Genomic DNA, 17,716 nt, shown 5'->3' with positions numbered 1-17,716 from the left:
TGTAAGTTTAGAAGGAGAGCCCCAAGTTAAAAATGTTTACCAGAAACTTCTAAGCAAGCCCCATTTACTTCAACTGATTATTTCCAAATGTTAAAGTTTAAAGCATAACCCCAAATATATTTTCTCTGAAGCAAACGTATCTAAAATCAGTAACCTGCTTTCCAAAGAAGTGTATGTAGTACTTGGTGGTATTTTCTTCTACTTCTGGCCAGATGTCTGTACTACTAGATACTAAGAATAACAACATATTTTAGATCCACCAGCCTCTAGCAATGACCTCCTAAGTCTCAAAATTGGTTCCAGTTACTTCGTAAAAACAGCGTTCTCAATTTAATCTCAAAGTTCTCAAAGCTCCACCACAGACATTTATGAAGTACAGGCATCAATATTTAAAAAAATAAGCTAAAAAGAAGCCATTATTTAAACTTGGTATGTTTGCTCCTTTGTAACACATATATATTACTCCTCTTAGCTATACGATGCTGTCCTTAAGAAATGGGAAGGTATGTATTTGTACCTCAATGCAGAGAAAAGATGAAAAGGCAGTTCAAACCACTGTTCTTTTGGCAATTCCAAAAAAACATGGATGTACCATATTCTGTACCACAATCAAAAGACATGCAGATATCAATTAGTCGGCTATTAATTGAAGTTGCAGCAGTCACTTTTTTACCTTACAATTGTGCTTTTGATGGAACTTTGTAAGTGGTATGGACAATTAGTTTCAAATTCTTCTTATTTCTATTACTGATCTCATTTTAGCAATTAAGACACCTAACTAATGTTTCACATTTCCCTTTTGGAAAAATCCCCAGGCAACATTCACAAACATCCATCTTGCTGAAGGTCAGGTTTCTAAGTTGCAAGCCAGTGGATGAAAATCTTGATCATCATCATCTGATCTTATACTGATATGTAATAAGGCTTGAAAAAGCTGTAGGAAAACATTCCAGGAGTTTATTAAATAGTGGTACGTTCTCTACCATAGCCCAGGGGTTATAACATGCCATCTGCAGGTCATGTTCCTGCCTGCGCAGCTGACAAAAATGAAGGTGCATGACTGATCCACAAAATTAATCAATGCTGGCTTCCCATCAACATACCAGTAATCCACCAAGAATGATCTTGTCTGAAGATTTTTGTAAAATCCGCATCAGATTTTTATTAGACAAGATAAAAAGCACTCGTGTACGAGAGGCTTCAGATTTGCTGTATTCTCCAGCTATAAACTATTTTAAGGCCATCACTACCATTCCCTACTTTCTATTTAGCATACAAAAGCCTTTGATATGAATGGCAGCTACATACAATCTAAGGGCTCAATTAAAATTTAAAGCTGTTAGCAGTCTGAGTTAAGCAAATCTTTATGGAGTTATTGAGCAAAATGTTAGACAACACTAAATCAAATTCTGATCCATCATGTTTAAAATGAAAAAGGAAAGTTTTGAGTTTTATAGAACTTAAACTTATGTAAGGCCACCCCTCCCTCTCTCTAATTAATAATAATAACAACAACAACAGCAACAACATTCGATTTATATACCACCCTTCAGTATGACTTAACACTAGAGATGGGCACGAACAGCAATACGAACCAAAAAAAGCCACGAACAGCCCAATCTGCTGTTCGTGAACAAGCTGTTCGTGAGGCCCCATTCTAAACGAACAGGAGGTTGTTGCAAGCCTTGTTCATTACTATTCATCAAGCCAGACAGTCTGGCACCTGCAATCAATTCCCTTGGCAACTTAGGCAGGGATTGTCTGAACTCTGTCTGAATTCCTGCTGTTGCCCTGGAAACCCCAATCTAAGCCCAATTTAGCTTGATAGGCAGGTCTTCCTTTCAAGTGTGGAGCTCCAAATTTGTTACAAGGGATCAAAGAGCAGGGGGGAAGGGGGCTCCCAGCTGGCTTAGTTTGCAGACAGTGGAGAGGGAGAGAGTTGCTGTTGGCATTTTGATAGAGTGCATTGGAGCTTGAATTTCCTTTGTGTTTGGTGGGATAGGGAGCTACCCCTTCAAGTTCCAGGGCTGCTGCCAGGCTCTGGGCCAAGCTATTATTTATTATTGGTACCTTTCCTGCTGCCTGCTCAGGTCAGGTTTCTGGGAGTGGTGCAGTAGGGATCTTGACTTGGATGATGGCTAGAGGAGAGCCTGCTGGCCCCCACAAACAGCTAACCATGAACATGTTAATGAACAGGGCCATGTTCATGGTTGTTCGTGAGTCCGTTTGTGGATGGCAACGAACAACGAACATCATGTTCATTTTTTTTCTGTTTGTGCCCATCTCTACTTAACACCCACTCAAAGCGGTTTACAAAGCATGTCATTATTATCCCCACAACAAAACACCCCGTGAAGTGGGTGAGGCTGAGAGAGCTAGAAGCTGTGACTGACACAAGGTCACCCAGCTGGCATCAAGTGGAGGAGTGAGGAATCAAACCCGGTGATTGCTTCAAAAATGTTCAGAAACCTTTGCCTATGCAGGCAAGCATTGCTCTCACTCTAAATTGGCTTCATTGAAAAACTCATCCAAGAAGATGATATGGTAATTAAAAGGGGAAAAAATAGCACCAAAGCAACCGTGGATAAGGAGGAACAAAGGCAGCAAGCAGGATTTAAAAATGGTGAACAGTCTAGTAATTAAGGGCTTTCTCTGTAAAGAAATATTTCTGTACATACTAAAGTACAACCCCAAATCATAACAGGAGAATATAATGCACAGCCGTATGCTCGATGTCACATGAGCTTTCTTTCTAATTTGATAAAGTCCTGGTACCTGTCCTATCTGCATCTATACCCTAAAACTGTAAAAGTGTGAAAATTGACTCATCTGATGCTTAAGAAGCCATTCTTTGCAATCTTAAAGTTTCAAAATCAATTATAAACTATAGATACAAATATATATAAAATATATATATATACACTGAGCCAGATTATTTACAACTTATTCAAGACTGATAGCATTGCATGTTGAAGAAAATTACACTGATTTCAATGGAGCATCATCCAAAGTGTTCAAGAACGGGCCTTACATTTTAATAAGAAATAATTTATGCAAACGAACAGGTTTGTTTGGCATGTGAGGAGCTTTTAAGTCAAAAGCAATCATTTGCCCCAACATGACTAGTGCCTACTGATGTTCATCCATAAAAGTACCTTCTACAACATCCTTCAATGGATATTCCTGGGAATTAAAATGTATAATCTTTATAGTACAAAGAAGAGACGTTCTGATCTCACTGTTTCTTTATAACTTTTTAAAAAGCCCTCATTGTTCTTTGTAATTATTCATAAGGGGGCTTGTAAAATAACTGCGCATAAAACTATTTTGATATTTTTTTTAAACTTAGACTGTTGTTTTAGTGAAGTTACTGGTATCCTGCCAGTAAACATCTGCGCACTGTCATATCTGTCTGCAACAGCAGCTTTACAACATTGCAAAGCGAACGTAACACCATGCTTTGCTGTGCTAACAGAAGTGTGACTGCTGGTTCAGTTGAGGCTTAGGCTAAAGAAGGAGTTGCATTGGCAAGTAACCTGGCTCTGTGTGTGTACTGAGGACTTTTAAACATTAAAAACTTGTACAATCTGTCACCAATATAAGCTGGTTCAATACAAAAGTCCAGGAAAAGTCTTGTGTGGGTGCAAAGGTTTATTTAGTTGCAAGGTCCCCTCCCAACAGCGAATACATTAATGTATGCTATATTACTGAAAACAGGAACGAACAAGATGAATCACACCAGCAATACATGCCTTGGGCAAGTGAACCATGTTATAAAAGCCCATTGAGTAAATAAATGATATAAGCCAGGCTGCTTGGCAGGGCGTCCTTCCCAACCAAAGATGGCAATCTGTTAGACCTTGAAAGTGAAGCAAAACGTATATCCACTAAGCCACCCAGACAGAAACTGTCCTTGGTTTCCAAACCCAAGCTGATTCTGCTCAATATTCTGCTCATCAGACCGCAATAAAAGCTCAGGGTAGGCTCAAAGTGGAGATGAATGGCTGCTTCTAATGCTTGTACGAGCCATTACTCCCATGCTGAAGAGGATCTGAGTGACTGCACCATTTTCTGACTCCCCTGTTGATCAATTCTAGATGCTAGAAATACTAAAGCGGATTAAATTTAATTCAAGAGCTTCTATATGTAATAAGTACCTAAACAATTTTATAACCCAGAAGCGAGGATGACATGGAATATTTTAAAGACAAGTTTTTTACCTTACTTGTAAACTCAGCGGGGAAAAAAGAGCAGACTGTTGCTCCTTGACAACAGTGTCCTGCTCCAATTAAGCAGGGATGCATATGTGAGAGAACTCCTTGCATATCCCAGCTTGTCTGAGCAGTGCAGGATCCCAAATATTCGCCAATGATAACGGAAGGAACATGTAAAAATAGCAAAAGAAGGGTGCAAGGAGAAATCCTAGGAATATTCCTAGATGCCCCTTTCTAATACTACTCCAAAATTAGGTATCAAAGAGGGATACTACCGGCATGTAGATTGAGTGATAGGTGGGGGAGCTAATCCAGACTCACGAATTATGCCTCAAAATGTTTAGGTAGGACTACCTTCCTATCACTAGAATCGGTAGAAGACTACTGCCCTTGGCTGGAAAACCAGGTTTGGGATCAGAATTGCCACTGGGACCTTTAGACATTCCAGACACCCTGGAGCAAAGAACATAGTTTCTTGAGAGCTTTCCTTGCCTGGGTTAACCAACCCTTATAATCTTGCCAAAGAACTTGTGATTGGTCACCTCTGGCCCCTTTTGGGGGATGGAGCTGAGGAAATATTCAGCTGACAGGTTGAGTAACAAGTTTCAGAAGAAGTCAGAGCTGAGAATAGTTGAAGTCTTTTTAGAAGCCCAACACAGTATTATCTCTTCTTAGAGGATTTTCCCTTCTCTTTCTCTAAGAATTAGATAGAAACATCCAAGTTAGAATTTGTGGGAAGGCAGGTTAAAAGGGGCATAAATGGGATTGGATGATTGGACAGGTGTGTCATTCTTCCTTTCCTTCCTTCACACTGAAGGGACTTGCCTTTTTCTTTTTCTTTTTTTTACTGTGTCGGAGTCCCAGGATCAATGGGTGCCTGCCTGGGCTTGGAAATCTGGACCAATAGAAATAAATCTAGTTTAAGAAAAATCTAGTCCAAGAAAACTTGACCCTTACCTCTGAGGAAGAGCAATATTCAAGTTGCGCCTTCAAGGCCAACAAGATTTCCATGATAAAGGTTTTCAAGAGTCACACTCCCTTCATCAGATAGCACTTTGACTCTTGAAAGCTTATATCCTAGAAATCTTGTTGCTTTAAAGTGATACTGGGCACAAATCTTGCTCTTTTGCTGCAAAATAGCTACCCATCTGAAACGATCTTCTAATAACTACATTCCCTCATAGAAGGACATAATTGCTTAAAGAGTTATTCCGCTTTTTTGAAAAAGGAGAAAACAAGTCCTAGTTCCTTCTCTCCCTTTTTTTGAACAGAAATCAGACTGGCTTACAGAGCCTCAGACCATCTGGGTCTCCACTGCAATGCCTGTTGTCAGCTCCAAGACAGGCTGGGATACCTGTCAGCTCCTACCACTGGAACAGAACAGGTCTCTCCAAACTCATGGTGTTACCTAACCCCTCCCCAAAAACAGCAAGAGAGGACTAAAACTGCTTCTGTAGATGAGGTTGGCTTGGCTTTGCATATATAATTTTCAAGGTTTCTTTCAAACAAAGTGACTTTTTCTAAAAATGTAATAATAACCTAAAAATAGAAGAACTATTTAGCCAGAAGTTACTGGCTCTATACCCAAGACGTATTCTTATGAACAAAAACCGAAGGATTTGTGTGTGTCGTTTCTAACCTTAGATGCAATAATTCCATACTGAATGCTGTCACAAACATTTCCCAGTATTCTGCTATTCTGCTAATATCATCATCTTTTAGAACAATGCAGCAAAAGGATATTCTAAAGTCAGCAACGGGAAAGTAAAAGCAAAAAAGAACCAGAACCCCTTGAGATTTTGGAAAGTGAGTTAAACAAGAGATTAAGGTTTCAATTTATAACACTTCTATGCTTTTATTACCAAGTCATAAATAAATCCAGCAGGACAAGGGATATAAATATTTTTGCACCGTTTATACTAGAGAAGAAGAAAGGAATTTAACATGCAATTAACCACTTAGGTGTTTCTGGAGAGGCACCATCTGGCTCTAGAATTCTTAGTTTATATGTGTTACCCACTATTTCTTGGATGACCCCATTATCACAGCTCAGACAGATCGGAAACTCTTTACTTGGCTGTCCACGGCTAGCCAACGAAGCCTACAGACTCCAAAAGCTCACGTTTCTTTTAATACAACAGCCTTCCTGCCAGTTAAGTTTGTCATCCCAGGTCCTGCTGTGCATGTTCCTGCTGAAAGAAGCAAATCGGGCCTGTGCCGGAGACGGGAACCAATGGGTAGAACCAAGACTGCAGAATTCCCTCCCCACACAGGTTCAACTGGTGCAAGATCTGCTACCATTTAGGTGACGGTCAAAAACACTATCTCCCCAAGGTTTTACGTAAACTGTGTCCTCTGTGAAGTCTTTGACAGTTTACAAGGTTGTATGCTCGTAGCTGTTTTACTTTTTGGTTCCTAGTGTAATTTTACCTGATTCTGCTTTTGACAGCTTTACCTATTCATTTTAAATTTCTTGATCTCATGCTGCTATTCTACTTGTTAAAAGAGTAGCCCTTTTTACTGTAAGTCACCATCAACATATTTGTATAGGTAGTGAAAGGGAAGGGAGGAAAGGGAGGAAAGGGAGGGAGGAAGGAAGGAAGGAAGGATGGAAGGAAGAAACTGCAATTTTCTAAGACAAAACTTATTTAAATATGTAAGATATTCCATAAGGGACTAATAAATATTTCTTTAAAATAAATTACACAAATTTAGAGTTTAAGCAACAGGTTTAAGATAGACAATTTACTTACTTTATTTATACTCTGCCTTTCTCCTCAGCTTACATCTTTCTCCTCTCCTCCCTTCTATCTTCAAAACAACTCAGAGATTAGGTTAAGCTGAGAGTGTGTGACGGGCCCAAGGTCACCCAGCAAGCTTCCATGGCTAAGTGGACATTTGAACCTGGGTCTCCCAGAGCTTAGTCCACCGTTCTAACCACTATACCACACTGGCTCTCAATGAGTAATTAAATTGTGGGATTCATTGCATGTGGACATACTGATAGTCACTTGCATAGATGGCTTTAAAAGGGTTTAGAGAGGATAGGTCTTTAAAAGGGTTTAGGAGGATAGGTCCACCAATGGCTACTAGCCATGGTGCCTAAAGAGAACCTTCCTAAGTTCTGACTGAATACCAGTTGCAAGGAGGCAACATCAGGAGAAGGGCTTGGCCTCTATGCCGTTTGTTATTTCTCCATGGCAACTGATTGACCACTGAGTGAGACAGGATGTTGGACTACATAGATCCATGGTCTGGACCAGCAGGACTTCTTATGTTAAGTTTCTAAACTGTATATATAGCTTATACAGATTGGATCCAATGAATCCTCATGTATGAGTAGAAGGCACTTCTGCTCTTTGTGTTTGTTTGTCCTCCCTAACTCTCCCCCCAGGCTGCAGCCTTTTATGGAACACAGCACACTACTTAAGAGGGCATCTTAACCCATTAGAGTAGATAGTGGGGGGCAGCCTAGAGGAAAAACAGGAGAATCACTCATCCGTTCACACACCCATATATAAATAGAAATGCCTTCAACTCATATGCAGAGAACGTAGGATCCAAACTATATACATTAGATACATTTTGGTATGTGTGTTAAGATATGCATTACTGGCCAAGATCCAAAGAGTTACTTGAGGTACACCCAAAGGTTGGGAACATATCCAATATGATTTGTTATCTTTTCTAAAAACTTTGTTCTCTGTTGAACAGCAGTTCCCGCACTACCATAGCACACGTTTCTTTTCAAAGTCCCTCCTTTTCAAAAGCAGGAAAGGGAGGGGGAGCTGTTCCTCTTTGAGAAACACAAGACCAAGGTCCCCCAGTGCTGCACCTGTCTGGATCCCAGCCATTCTGCCTGTATCGTAAACATGCCCAAACAATGTTTTTACTGATAAATGAGCCGGGAGAAATAATGAAGTGTTTATACTAGCTTTAAGCTGTTATCAGGGAGAAGCATTTGTAATATATATGGATTTTATTTTAATAGTATACTAGTGATTATTAGCAAATCAATTCTATGTGCTTTTATATAAAAGAAATGCTGTAACATCACATTACAAGCATTGCTATTATACACAGAACATTTGTGTTTTGTAAAGATAACTTTTTAAAAGAAGCTTCGAATATATCACAACTCCGCTTCACAGTAGAGTTCTCCCGTGAATAGTTCTGATGGAAAAGATTGATTCATAAAACCTGTTAAACTAATCTTGTCATATTAATTTCAGTGGGGATTTAATGTGAGTAACTCTGGCTTGAGTGGGACCATCATCTGCCATTTTTCTGCCTAAAGGGAGAACTGACCTTTATTTTTTTAAAGAAATATTATCAAAGACTCTTGTGCTGGTTTTCAAAGTACCAGCTTTTGGTACGGCTTTACAACGAATGGAGTTCATGAAATCAATCCTATAAAGCGCCACCACAAACTATTTACAGAAAATTCCACAAAGGGTTTGTTACACATTCATTTAATTTTCCTCTTCCTATCGCCAACCTCTTAAAATCTGGTTTACAGTATACTTTAAGATGACCCAGCTGAAAGTTAATCCAAGGGTATCCACTTTGTATAAACAAATGGGTTTTCCACTTTGGCAGATGCAGCAAGTTACAAGCATTCCAAAACTAAGGGATGTTTTCACAAGTGACTCTAAAATCAGCATTTGAATTTCCTGTGTTTGTAAATTTGAATTAAAGAGTCTCACTGACCACAAAGTACACTGGATTTTAAAATGACCCTCTTCTGCTTCATATATGACATTAGCAACATTCAAGAGTTACGTATTACGGAGCTAGCTTTCTTGAGAGGCACTTGTGTAAAACGCATGGAAACTCAGCACTGCGGTATACCCTTAGGAAGATAAAGAAAACAGCCCCCTTTCATTTTTATGTAGTTACACAAGTGACTTGTTCTATGCTTCACAACATAGCTCTGGCCACAGTTTAGGTTCAGCCTAGTCGGGCCCAGAGGAATTTTTTCATATGAATGGTGACCATCATCTCCACTTCCTCCTACCCCATACATTATCACAAACTGCTTAAGAAATTCTTTTCTTTTGCAAAAGCAGCTTGCTATCTAGAATGGACTTCTCATTAATTTAGTTAATTAAAAACACTTCTGTGCCATCCCAGAACATAGTTCTTGAGGTAGTTTACCAAAAAAATCAATAAAAATGCAGCAAGACCAGAAAATCAGTACGCATTAGCATACAATAAAATATACTATACAAAACCCAAATGAGCAGCAGTAACACAAGACCATAAACAAAAGGGCAAAGAAAGAATCAGATAACATTAACCAGATACTACATATTACCAAAAGCCTGGAGTGACAAAAGACTTTCCTCTTGATGCCTAAAATTCAAATGAGGAGGTAGTAGATGGACAGGAGACAAGGGAGGATGGGATTTTACAGCACAGGCGCCACGACAGAAAAGGACACACAGGATGGCTCCATCTCCCACTACAAGCTGCCTCCGGCAGAGCAATCGGAGAAAAATAAGGCAAAAAGTGGTATCACTTAACTAGAAGCAACATCTTGGCATTGCTCTAGGAATTTCCTAAATCTCTATCATTTTTACCGTAAAGTCAAAGGATTCCTAGAGTGGAGCAACTGTGTCATTTTCCGGTACATAACCGGAAGTGGCACTGCAGCACCTTACACCATCACAATGCTCCACTCCCAAGAGCTCCCAGGAGTTGCCAGCAAATGGATGGCTATCCTAGCAAGACGAAAAGATAGAAGCACACAGAACACAGGTGGAGGCATGTGCTGCTGAACACTGAAACAACCAGGCAGAATCATATGGCAGCTGACAGTCCAAGAGAAAAATTCCCATGGGTGTGCAATGGTAGCTGTGCTGAGCTTTGGATACAGATGAGAATGGGTCTCCCCACATGGTGCACATACAGCAACCCAGAAATATATCTGCACTCAAGGACAGCCTGTTGTGCAGGCTGGCTTTACAATAAGAAATACAGCTACAGGCCACACAGCACGTAAAAGAGTAACAATTATAAAGATATTTTCTCCTGCCCACTCGTGAATTTTTTCCATGTCCCTACTTGTTCCCATTTATTTTAATATGCTTCACCCCATGTTTTTAATCAAAACTACACAACTTGAAAAAAACACTAATATAATTCTACTTGTGCGGTCCATGGAAATTTATGCACATACATTTCACAAAGAAAGCTGTAGAATATTTGACAGGAACTTAGTATTCTATTGCAAGAATTTTTTTTTAAAATTCAAAAGGCGATCTCTGCTGTCCAAGAGTACAATCCAATGCACATTTGAATTAAATAGAATTTAATTCCCCATTAAATTCAACAGAGCTTATGTCTGAGTAACCATTAACAGGACTAAACTGTAAAAAAAATTTTTTAATGGCTTGGAGTTAAAAACAATACTCACGGTATTAGGAACGTATGGCAATCCATAAAATTTATCTTGCATTTCCTTTAAAATGTCTGTGGTTGACTTTCCTAGGGGATGTTTTGCATGGTATATCTGATCCAAGACAGCATAAAAGACCTAGACAGACAACATATAAAAATCATCTGTGTGTGTGTCTATTTCACAGCCTTGCCATTCAACATGGGTTTAATCCAAACATGCAGTCGAAAGCAAAAGAAAAGGTTGGATACTGGTAGCAATGATCCACAACATATGGAGGTGGGGTGATTTTTTTTTTTTGCCATCACTCCCCCTCCTCTCTTGCAACAATCTTCCAGCTCTCCCATCATGATGCCCAGGGGCTCCCCTAACGTCCTAGAAGCAGCATCATGGGGGATATTTCTGTGCATGGAACTTCTAGTGGGATCCAACCCATGTGTTTGTTTGTTTGTTTGTTTGTTTGTTTGTTTGTTTGTTTGTTTGTTGCCCACCTTTCTCACCGAGACTCAAGGAGGGTTACACAGTGTGAGACTGGTACAGTCAATATCAGAAGCATTTCCATAAACAATGCCATAAGGTAAGTAGAATCAAAAAGAGTCCAGTAGCACCTTTAAGACTAACCAATTTTATTGTAGCATAAGCTTTCGAGAATCAAGTTCTCTTCGTCAGATGCATGATACAGAGACTGGTCAAATATAGAAGAGGAGGGGAGGAGAGAGAAGATGCAGTTGTGGGGGGGAGAGAGGGTGCAATCAAAACATTCCTTTGCTAGTAAATGTAAACATCTCCTTTTGGTGTCCTTTTGGGGTCAGGAAATCTGTTACCTGTGATAATGTGATTTCCTTTACAGAGGCGGGGTCTGGGGGAGCCCAGTGGCGCCTGGCGTGGGCTTTCGGGGACCACAGATCTCTTTGTCAGATGCATCTGACGGGGAGAGCTGTGGTTATCGAAGGCTTATACTACATAGGAATTGGATGGTCTAGCTGTTTTACTGCTGCAAACTAACAGGGCAAACTCCCTTGAAGCCTCACCCAAGCCAACTGACCCCAAAAGGACACCAAAAGGAGATGTTTACATTTACTAGCAAAGGAATATTTTGATTGCACCCTCCCTCTCCCCCCCTAACTGCATCTTCTCTCTCCTCCCCTCCTCTTCTATATTTGACCAGTTTCTGTACTATGCATCTGATGAAGAGAACTTGATTCTCGAAAGCTTATGCTACAATAAAATTGGTTAGTCTTAAAGGTGCTACTGGACTCTTTTTGATTTTGCTACTACAGACTAACACGGCTAACTCCTCTGGATCTACGGTAAGTAGATACAACAAGTTCACAAAGACATAGCATTAGTAGAAATCCAATACAACATAGTTGTGAGGTCTACAGTTTCTAACTCATTAGTGCATCATCTGAGTTCCCCCTCCCTACAATATATCCCTCCTATCTGAATAAAAAGCCTTTTTGAATAATTCTGTTTTGTACCATTTGCGGAAAGCCAGGAGTGTGTAGGGGCTCTCCTGAATGGCTTCAGCCCATCAGCTGAACCCAGCGAGGGGTGAGTGAACCTGACAGCCCTGTTCTCTTGTCCCCTGAGTGGCAGGAGAACGGAAGCTGTCAAGTTTGACAGACCCCGTGCAGGTTCAGCCCATGGGCTGAAGCCAGCGTGGGGTCTGTCAAACCGACAGCTCTCGTTCTCCTCCCACTCGGGTGGCAGAACAGGGGTGTCAGTTTGACAGACTCCGTGTTGGGTTCAGCCGATGGGCCAAAGCTGGTGCAGGGTGAGTGAAGCTGACAGCCCTGTTCTCCTGTCCCCCTAGTGGCAGGAGAACAAGAGTTGTCAGTCTGACAGACCCCACGCCGGGTTCAGTTCATGGGCAGCAGGAGAACAGGGCTGTCAGTTTCACTCACCCTGCCGTGGGTTCAGCCGATGGACTGAAGCCAGTGCGGTGTGAGTGATGCTGACAGCCCTGTTCTCCTGCTACTCAGGGGACAGGAGAACAGGGCTGTCAGTTTCACATGCCCCGCACCAGCATCACTCGATCTGATAAAGCCTGCACAGGCTGTTTTGAAACTGACAGACTTCTCCTGCTGCTTCGGGATGACAGGAGAAGGGGGCTGTCAGTTTCAAACACCCTGCACCAGGTTCAGAAGCCGGTGCCGGGTGTTTGAATTCCACGAACTACGAATCACGAACTGATTCATGAACCGATTCATGAACTGGTAAAAGTTTGTGGAAGTTCGTGGTTACTAGTTCATGGAATAGCAATGAACCATGAACTAGGTGGTTCAGGGTTTTTTTCGGTTCATGCCCATGTCTATATAGAACATCACAGTATGACCGTGCCAGAAAACACCACCTATTCTTTTGGCTTCTAGTATCCTGGAGGACCACAGAAATAACAAAAAAAATTTTTAATTTGGGAATTAAGAAATTAATATGATCCAGAAAACATGTCATGGAATCAGAACACTGAAATCTCTGCTGTTTCGAAGCATATAATAAAAAATCTGGGCTACTAACTCTTTCCCTGATATGCTTTCTTTCTTTGTTTTTTAATGGATAAATCATCCAAAATACAATCCTCCACTCCCTGTTGCACTGAAGTGGGTCTACAATGTGAGAAGAGTTAAAAGCATCTACTGTGCATCTGGGATTTCACATATTCCCCATTCAACTGTGGGTTTGGAGAGAACTGAAGTGGAAATAGCTAAGAATTTATGGATATAATTATCTAAGCCTTGATATCCTGCAGCGGCTTGGAGGAGACAGACGTTTAGCCACAGCTATGTTTCAGACTGTCCTTCCTTTTTGTGGGATGAGGTGGGTGACCTAGGCATAACTTTTAGTAACCCTGCAATTTCCAATGATAGTATGCTGTTGAATTGCTATGACTGCCTGGAGAGAAGGTGACTAAGCCATAACGGCTCTTAATGTCTAGATATAAGGCATCATTCTTCCCCGAGACAGTATGTTTTAAAAGAACCAAGCACAAAACAGGGAGATTGAACAGCCCTAATGCGGCTGGACTGCCTGCATCAGCATGCACACCACCATCATGGCCAACATTATATTTAAAGGATGCCTGCATGCGTAGGCCAAATTTTGATAATGATCATGCAGATGAAGTGTACATGTGTTAGACTAAGAATACCGACCCCATTTAAATGTTGCAAAGTGCAGACCTTAGGCAGACTTGAGAATAAAGCAATGGGTGAACATGCAATCTTGCTCTCCCACCACATGTAGGCTTTGCAAACTTGGGAGGTACAGGTATATTGGGCAAAAAGCATCTCTCAAGTAAAAAGCAGATGCATAATGCACATCAGTGTTCATGCTAGTTAACTGGGAATGAAGCTCCATATTCATGAGCAATAAACACCTAAGGACTAGATCCTTTAAGACATATATTCCTCACATACATGGGATGTATATTAGCCAAAATGTGTATTTTCTCCTCTGCAGGAGTTCCCAGTGTATATATATATAGGTGTGACTGTAAGGCAAGATCAGCAAGTTTTGCACATCAAGGCTTTCTTGGTATGTAGATATGCAAGTGGCTCCTGCAACTCCAAACCCCGTAATACACAAACTGGCATCAACAATGCATGACAACCAGTCTGTGATTATTCTGGGAAGCAGGAGATAGACAATAAGGGTGGCTGGGAGTTGGCAGCAGCAGGCACATGACATCAGCATTCCTGTTCAGATACCTAGACTAGCTTAAGGTCTAAATTTAACCCCTGAAAGACATGGATTCTGCCCAACAAAGTCTGTCTTCTCCCTTATACCCCACTGGAGCCTCGAGTTCAAAGGAGACCTCCTTGAAGGACACCTCTCTTCATGTCCTTGCTATATCATGGCATGCAGGTGGCATTCTATGAGCTTACTCATCCCTTCTGTGAACCCCATCAAAAGCCTGCCAAAGGCTGAGCCCAGGGGATATTTGTGAAATGATTCAGAACCCTAGAGGAGAAGACAAATGTGTATGCCTTAGAAGAAGGTGGGATAAAAATGTGACTGGCAGCCATACAGACACTTTTCTTTGAAATAGAGATGACTTGCTGCCTGTACTGGTTATATAGGTTATCAGTAACAATGGGTTAAAAATCTAAATAATAATAATGACCACCATGTTTTCACGTGGCGATCAACCCAGGCGCTGCAACAAAAGCAACAGTCACTGACTCCTGGGTAAATCTTGTGATCAGCCTAAGCAGTGTGCCCACAATACCCTAATCATACAGATCATGCACCAGCAAGCAAGGACTGAAGTGACCTGAAATAATGAACTGGGTATCAACTGATATACAAGTTTAAAGTTGATGCAACTATGGTAGACTTCATTTTTTCTCTTGGATAATGAATTTCCATCAAGAAACATTTCATTTAGCTAGTAAGAAGAGGTAAAGTAAACACAAAAAAGGGTTACCAGGAGACTTCCCCATCCTTTCAGGCAGTAGCTCTAATTATTTAATTCACTGATCAATTTACCCAGAAGGAGTCAGTAATTTAAAAGGTATCTTAATCATTTGAGAGCTAAGTATGCTAAAATAAACTGTGCAGAATAAGTATCTATAATGAAAGTATTGTTCAATATTTTGTTGCCAATTAATAGAATCCTTCTTTGGATATTCTGAAATATGGACAAATTTGGGGCACACAGGTTATGATTCCATTTGCATAATTTATCGAAAATGTAATCAATTCTAATTTCGAACGTTCATTTAATACATTATCTCTTTAAAGTAAATTAGATTTCATTCTAAAAAACACACATTCCAAGAACATATTTAAATTTGTGATTGTGCCAAAATGTATTCATTTATTATTATACATTTGTTCTAGTTTATGACCTTATCTGGGTCTCGACATCTAAAATGTAAACATTTCCTCAGGATTATGTTGCTCCTGTTTGAATGATTATTTTTTCAAACACATATGGAAAGTTTAACAAACCTGTCAGGTCCACTGCCAGAATGCAAACACATAATCGGGCCTGCTGGCTCTTGCTCTGAGTGTTCATGTCCTAGACTGGTAGTTTCCAATCCCTTTTATCTAACGGACTCGCCAAATAAAGCCACGGTCCTATGCACACTTATTTGGGAGGATTTGCCTTCATGTAAATAGCCCAAGGGTCGCACTTCACGTATTGTTATGGTTAAAACCTAACACCTGCTGGTCCAATTCTGTGAACCTAGGCAAATCAGGAGAGGGAGGGCAGGAAGGGTTACATCAGTGCTTAGTTCTCGTGGCTCCTTCTTACATGCCCAGGGTAAGGCCGATTGCCACCTTGGGGTCAGGTAGCAGTTTTCCCCAGGCCAGTTTGGCTAGGGATCCTAATGGTGTTTTGCCATCTTCTGGGCATGAAGCAGGGGTCACTGGGGTGTGGGGAGGAGAGGTTGTGAATTTCCTGCATTGTGCAGGGGGCTAGACTAGATGACCCTAGAGGTCCCTTTCAAATCTGTATGATTCTGTGATTCTGAGCAAGTATTACAAGCAAAAGCTAGATTCAGACACTCTTTTGGTCATTCCACCTACATACCAAGGCAAGGGAGCAAAAGTGCATAGCACTGACATAACACTGGCTTACATAAAACGGGAAAACTGGGAGCTAGCCTTGGGAACCCTCCACCCGACACACTGAAGCAACCTCCTCACCCTTCCCTACCTCAACTGCAGTTAAGGGAAATGTTGGAACCAACTCTAACCTCACTTGATGTGAATCAGGGTTCTTGACGACACAGAGAATCCTGATTAACATGAACCATATCCATATCCATATCCATATCCCATCTAGGTCTTATAGCCAACAGGCTGTTCAACCAGAAAAAAGAACAATATAACTAAAAAGTTATTGCTGTTCAATATTCATTGAAAACATACAGCGTTTAATTGCAGCAGCCATATATATCTCATGTTATATTCTAAGTCTGCAACAGAGTCATTAAATGATAGTTAGACCAGGTAACAGGCTTCTTATTCAGGTGAGGATCCAAAAATTTTCTTCTCAGAGTCAAATATATTATACAAAAAAAGAAGAAATGCTCAATAGTTTCTACCGAAGACTTACCACAAATACAAACTCTAGATCCCCTTTCTCGGCCTATAAATCATCCATGTAAGACAGTTAAGCAGAAATGAATTCATTCTAGCAAGAAAAAAAAACCTCTGATAACATGGTACCATAATACTATATAAGTAATATGGTACCAAGTATTGATTAAAATATGAATATCCAAAATACATGGGCAAATGTATGCATCATACCAGGAGACGTTGCTATCTTTCGTCAAATGGCGGCTACTAACCAAACTATAAGCACCAGCCTTTCCTAAGGCCAACAGAGAGTCAGAATTCAAATCAAGTGAGTTCAGCTTATCTGTGAGCAGGTGAACCCACCCAGGTTTAAAAGAATCTGATACTGACAGTGAAACTAGAGATTCCTTACTCTCTAAGTTAAATGCAAGCCAATATTTAACAACTGTTAACTAGGCTATGAGAGAAATTGTCTTCTGCCCAGTTTCCATTAGCAAGGAGGATGAGACGATACATGTAGGACATGCTAACATCGATCTAAGGAAACTTGTCTGGATGTTCCCAGTCCACCCAAGTTTTCAAATTAGTGAGTAAGTGGCTTGCATAAAGTTTGCCAAAAGATGACAACAGGCTTATAAGTCTGTAATTCTTTGGGTTGAGTTTATTCCCTTTTTTGTAAATAGGAACCACTATAGCCTCCGGCCAGGTCACCGGAAATTATCCGGAATAATCAATGGTCTAAATCGAGCAAGTCAAAATTGAGGACCGTTAAGTGTCAAAATCCTTGATTAAATCAGATGGTATCCAACTGGGGCCTGCCGCCTTGCCTGCCTTTAAATCAGCAATAAGGTTCAAGATGTGGGCTTCTGTAGCTGGAGACCAAGTATTATCTCTCTCTTTACAGTCCAACATAGCCTCGATAGTCAATGGTAGGGAAAACGCATCAGCTATGTATAAAGACGTAAAGTGTTCCACCCAGTTATTACAGGAGATACAATTATCCGTATTTTGGGGGGTTTTTTGAGGTAATAACCTGTTAATGAAATTCAAAAAGGATCGTGTGTCC

The 17,716-nt window shown here is 40.6% G+C and overlaps 1 protein-coding gene across 2 annotated transcripts in view; it reads right to left on the bottom strand.

The window, feature by feature from the left end:
- The window catches only part of MIPEP (mitochondrial intermediate peptidase), a 79,156-nt gene that overhangs the window by 17,330 nt on the left and 44,110 nt on the right, over positions 1–17,716 (bottom strand). For both annotated transcript variants that reach the window (XM_054973762.1, XM_054973763.1), the window contains exon 16: positions 10,633–10,752. In XM_054973762.1, coding sequence (XP_054829737.1) covers positions 10,633–10,752 — 120 coding nt within the window. The remainder of the gene's footprint in view (positions 1–10,632; positions 10,753–17,716) is intronic.

This window comes from Eublepharis macularius, chromosome 3 (genome assembly GCF_028583425.1).
Source record: "Eublepharis macularius isolate TG4126 chromosome 3, MPM_Emac_v1.0, whole genome shotgun sequence".
Classification (NCBI taxonomy): domain Eukaryota; kingdom Metazoa; phylum Chordata; class Lepidosauria; order Squamata; family Eublepharidae; genus Eublepharis; species Eublepharis macularius.
Note: the sequence above shows the minus strand (reverse complement) of the source record. Positions and strands in the feature narration are given on the sequence as shown.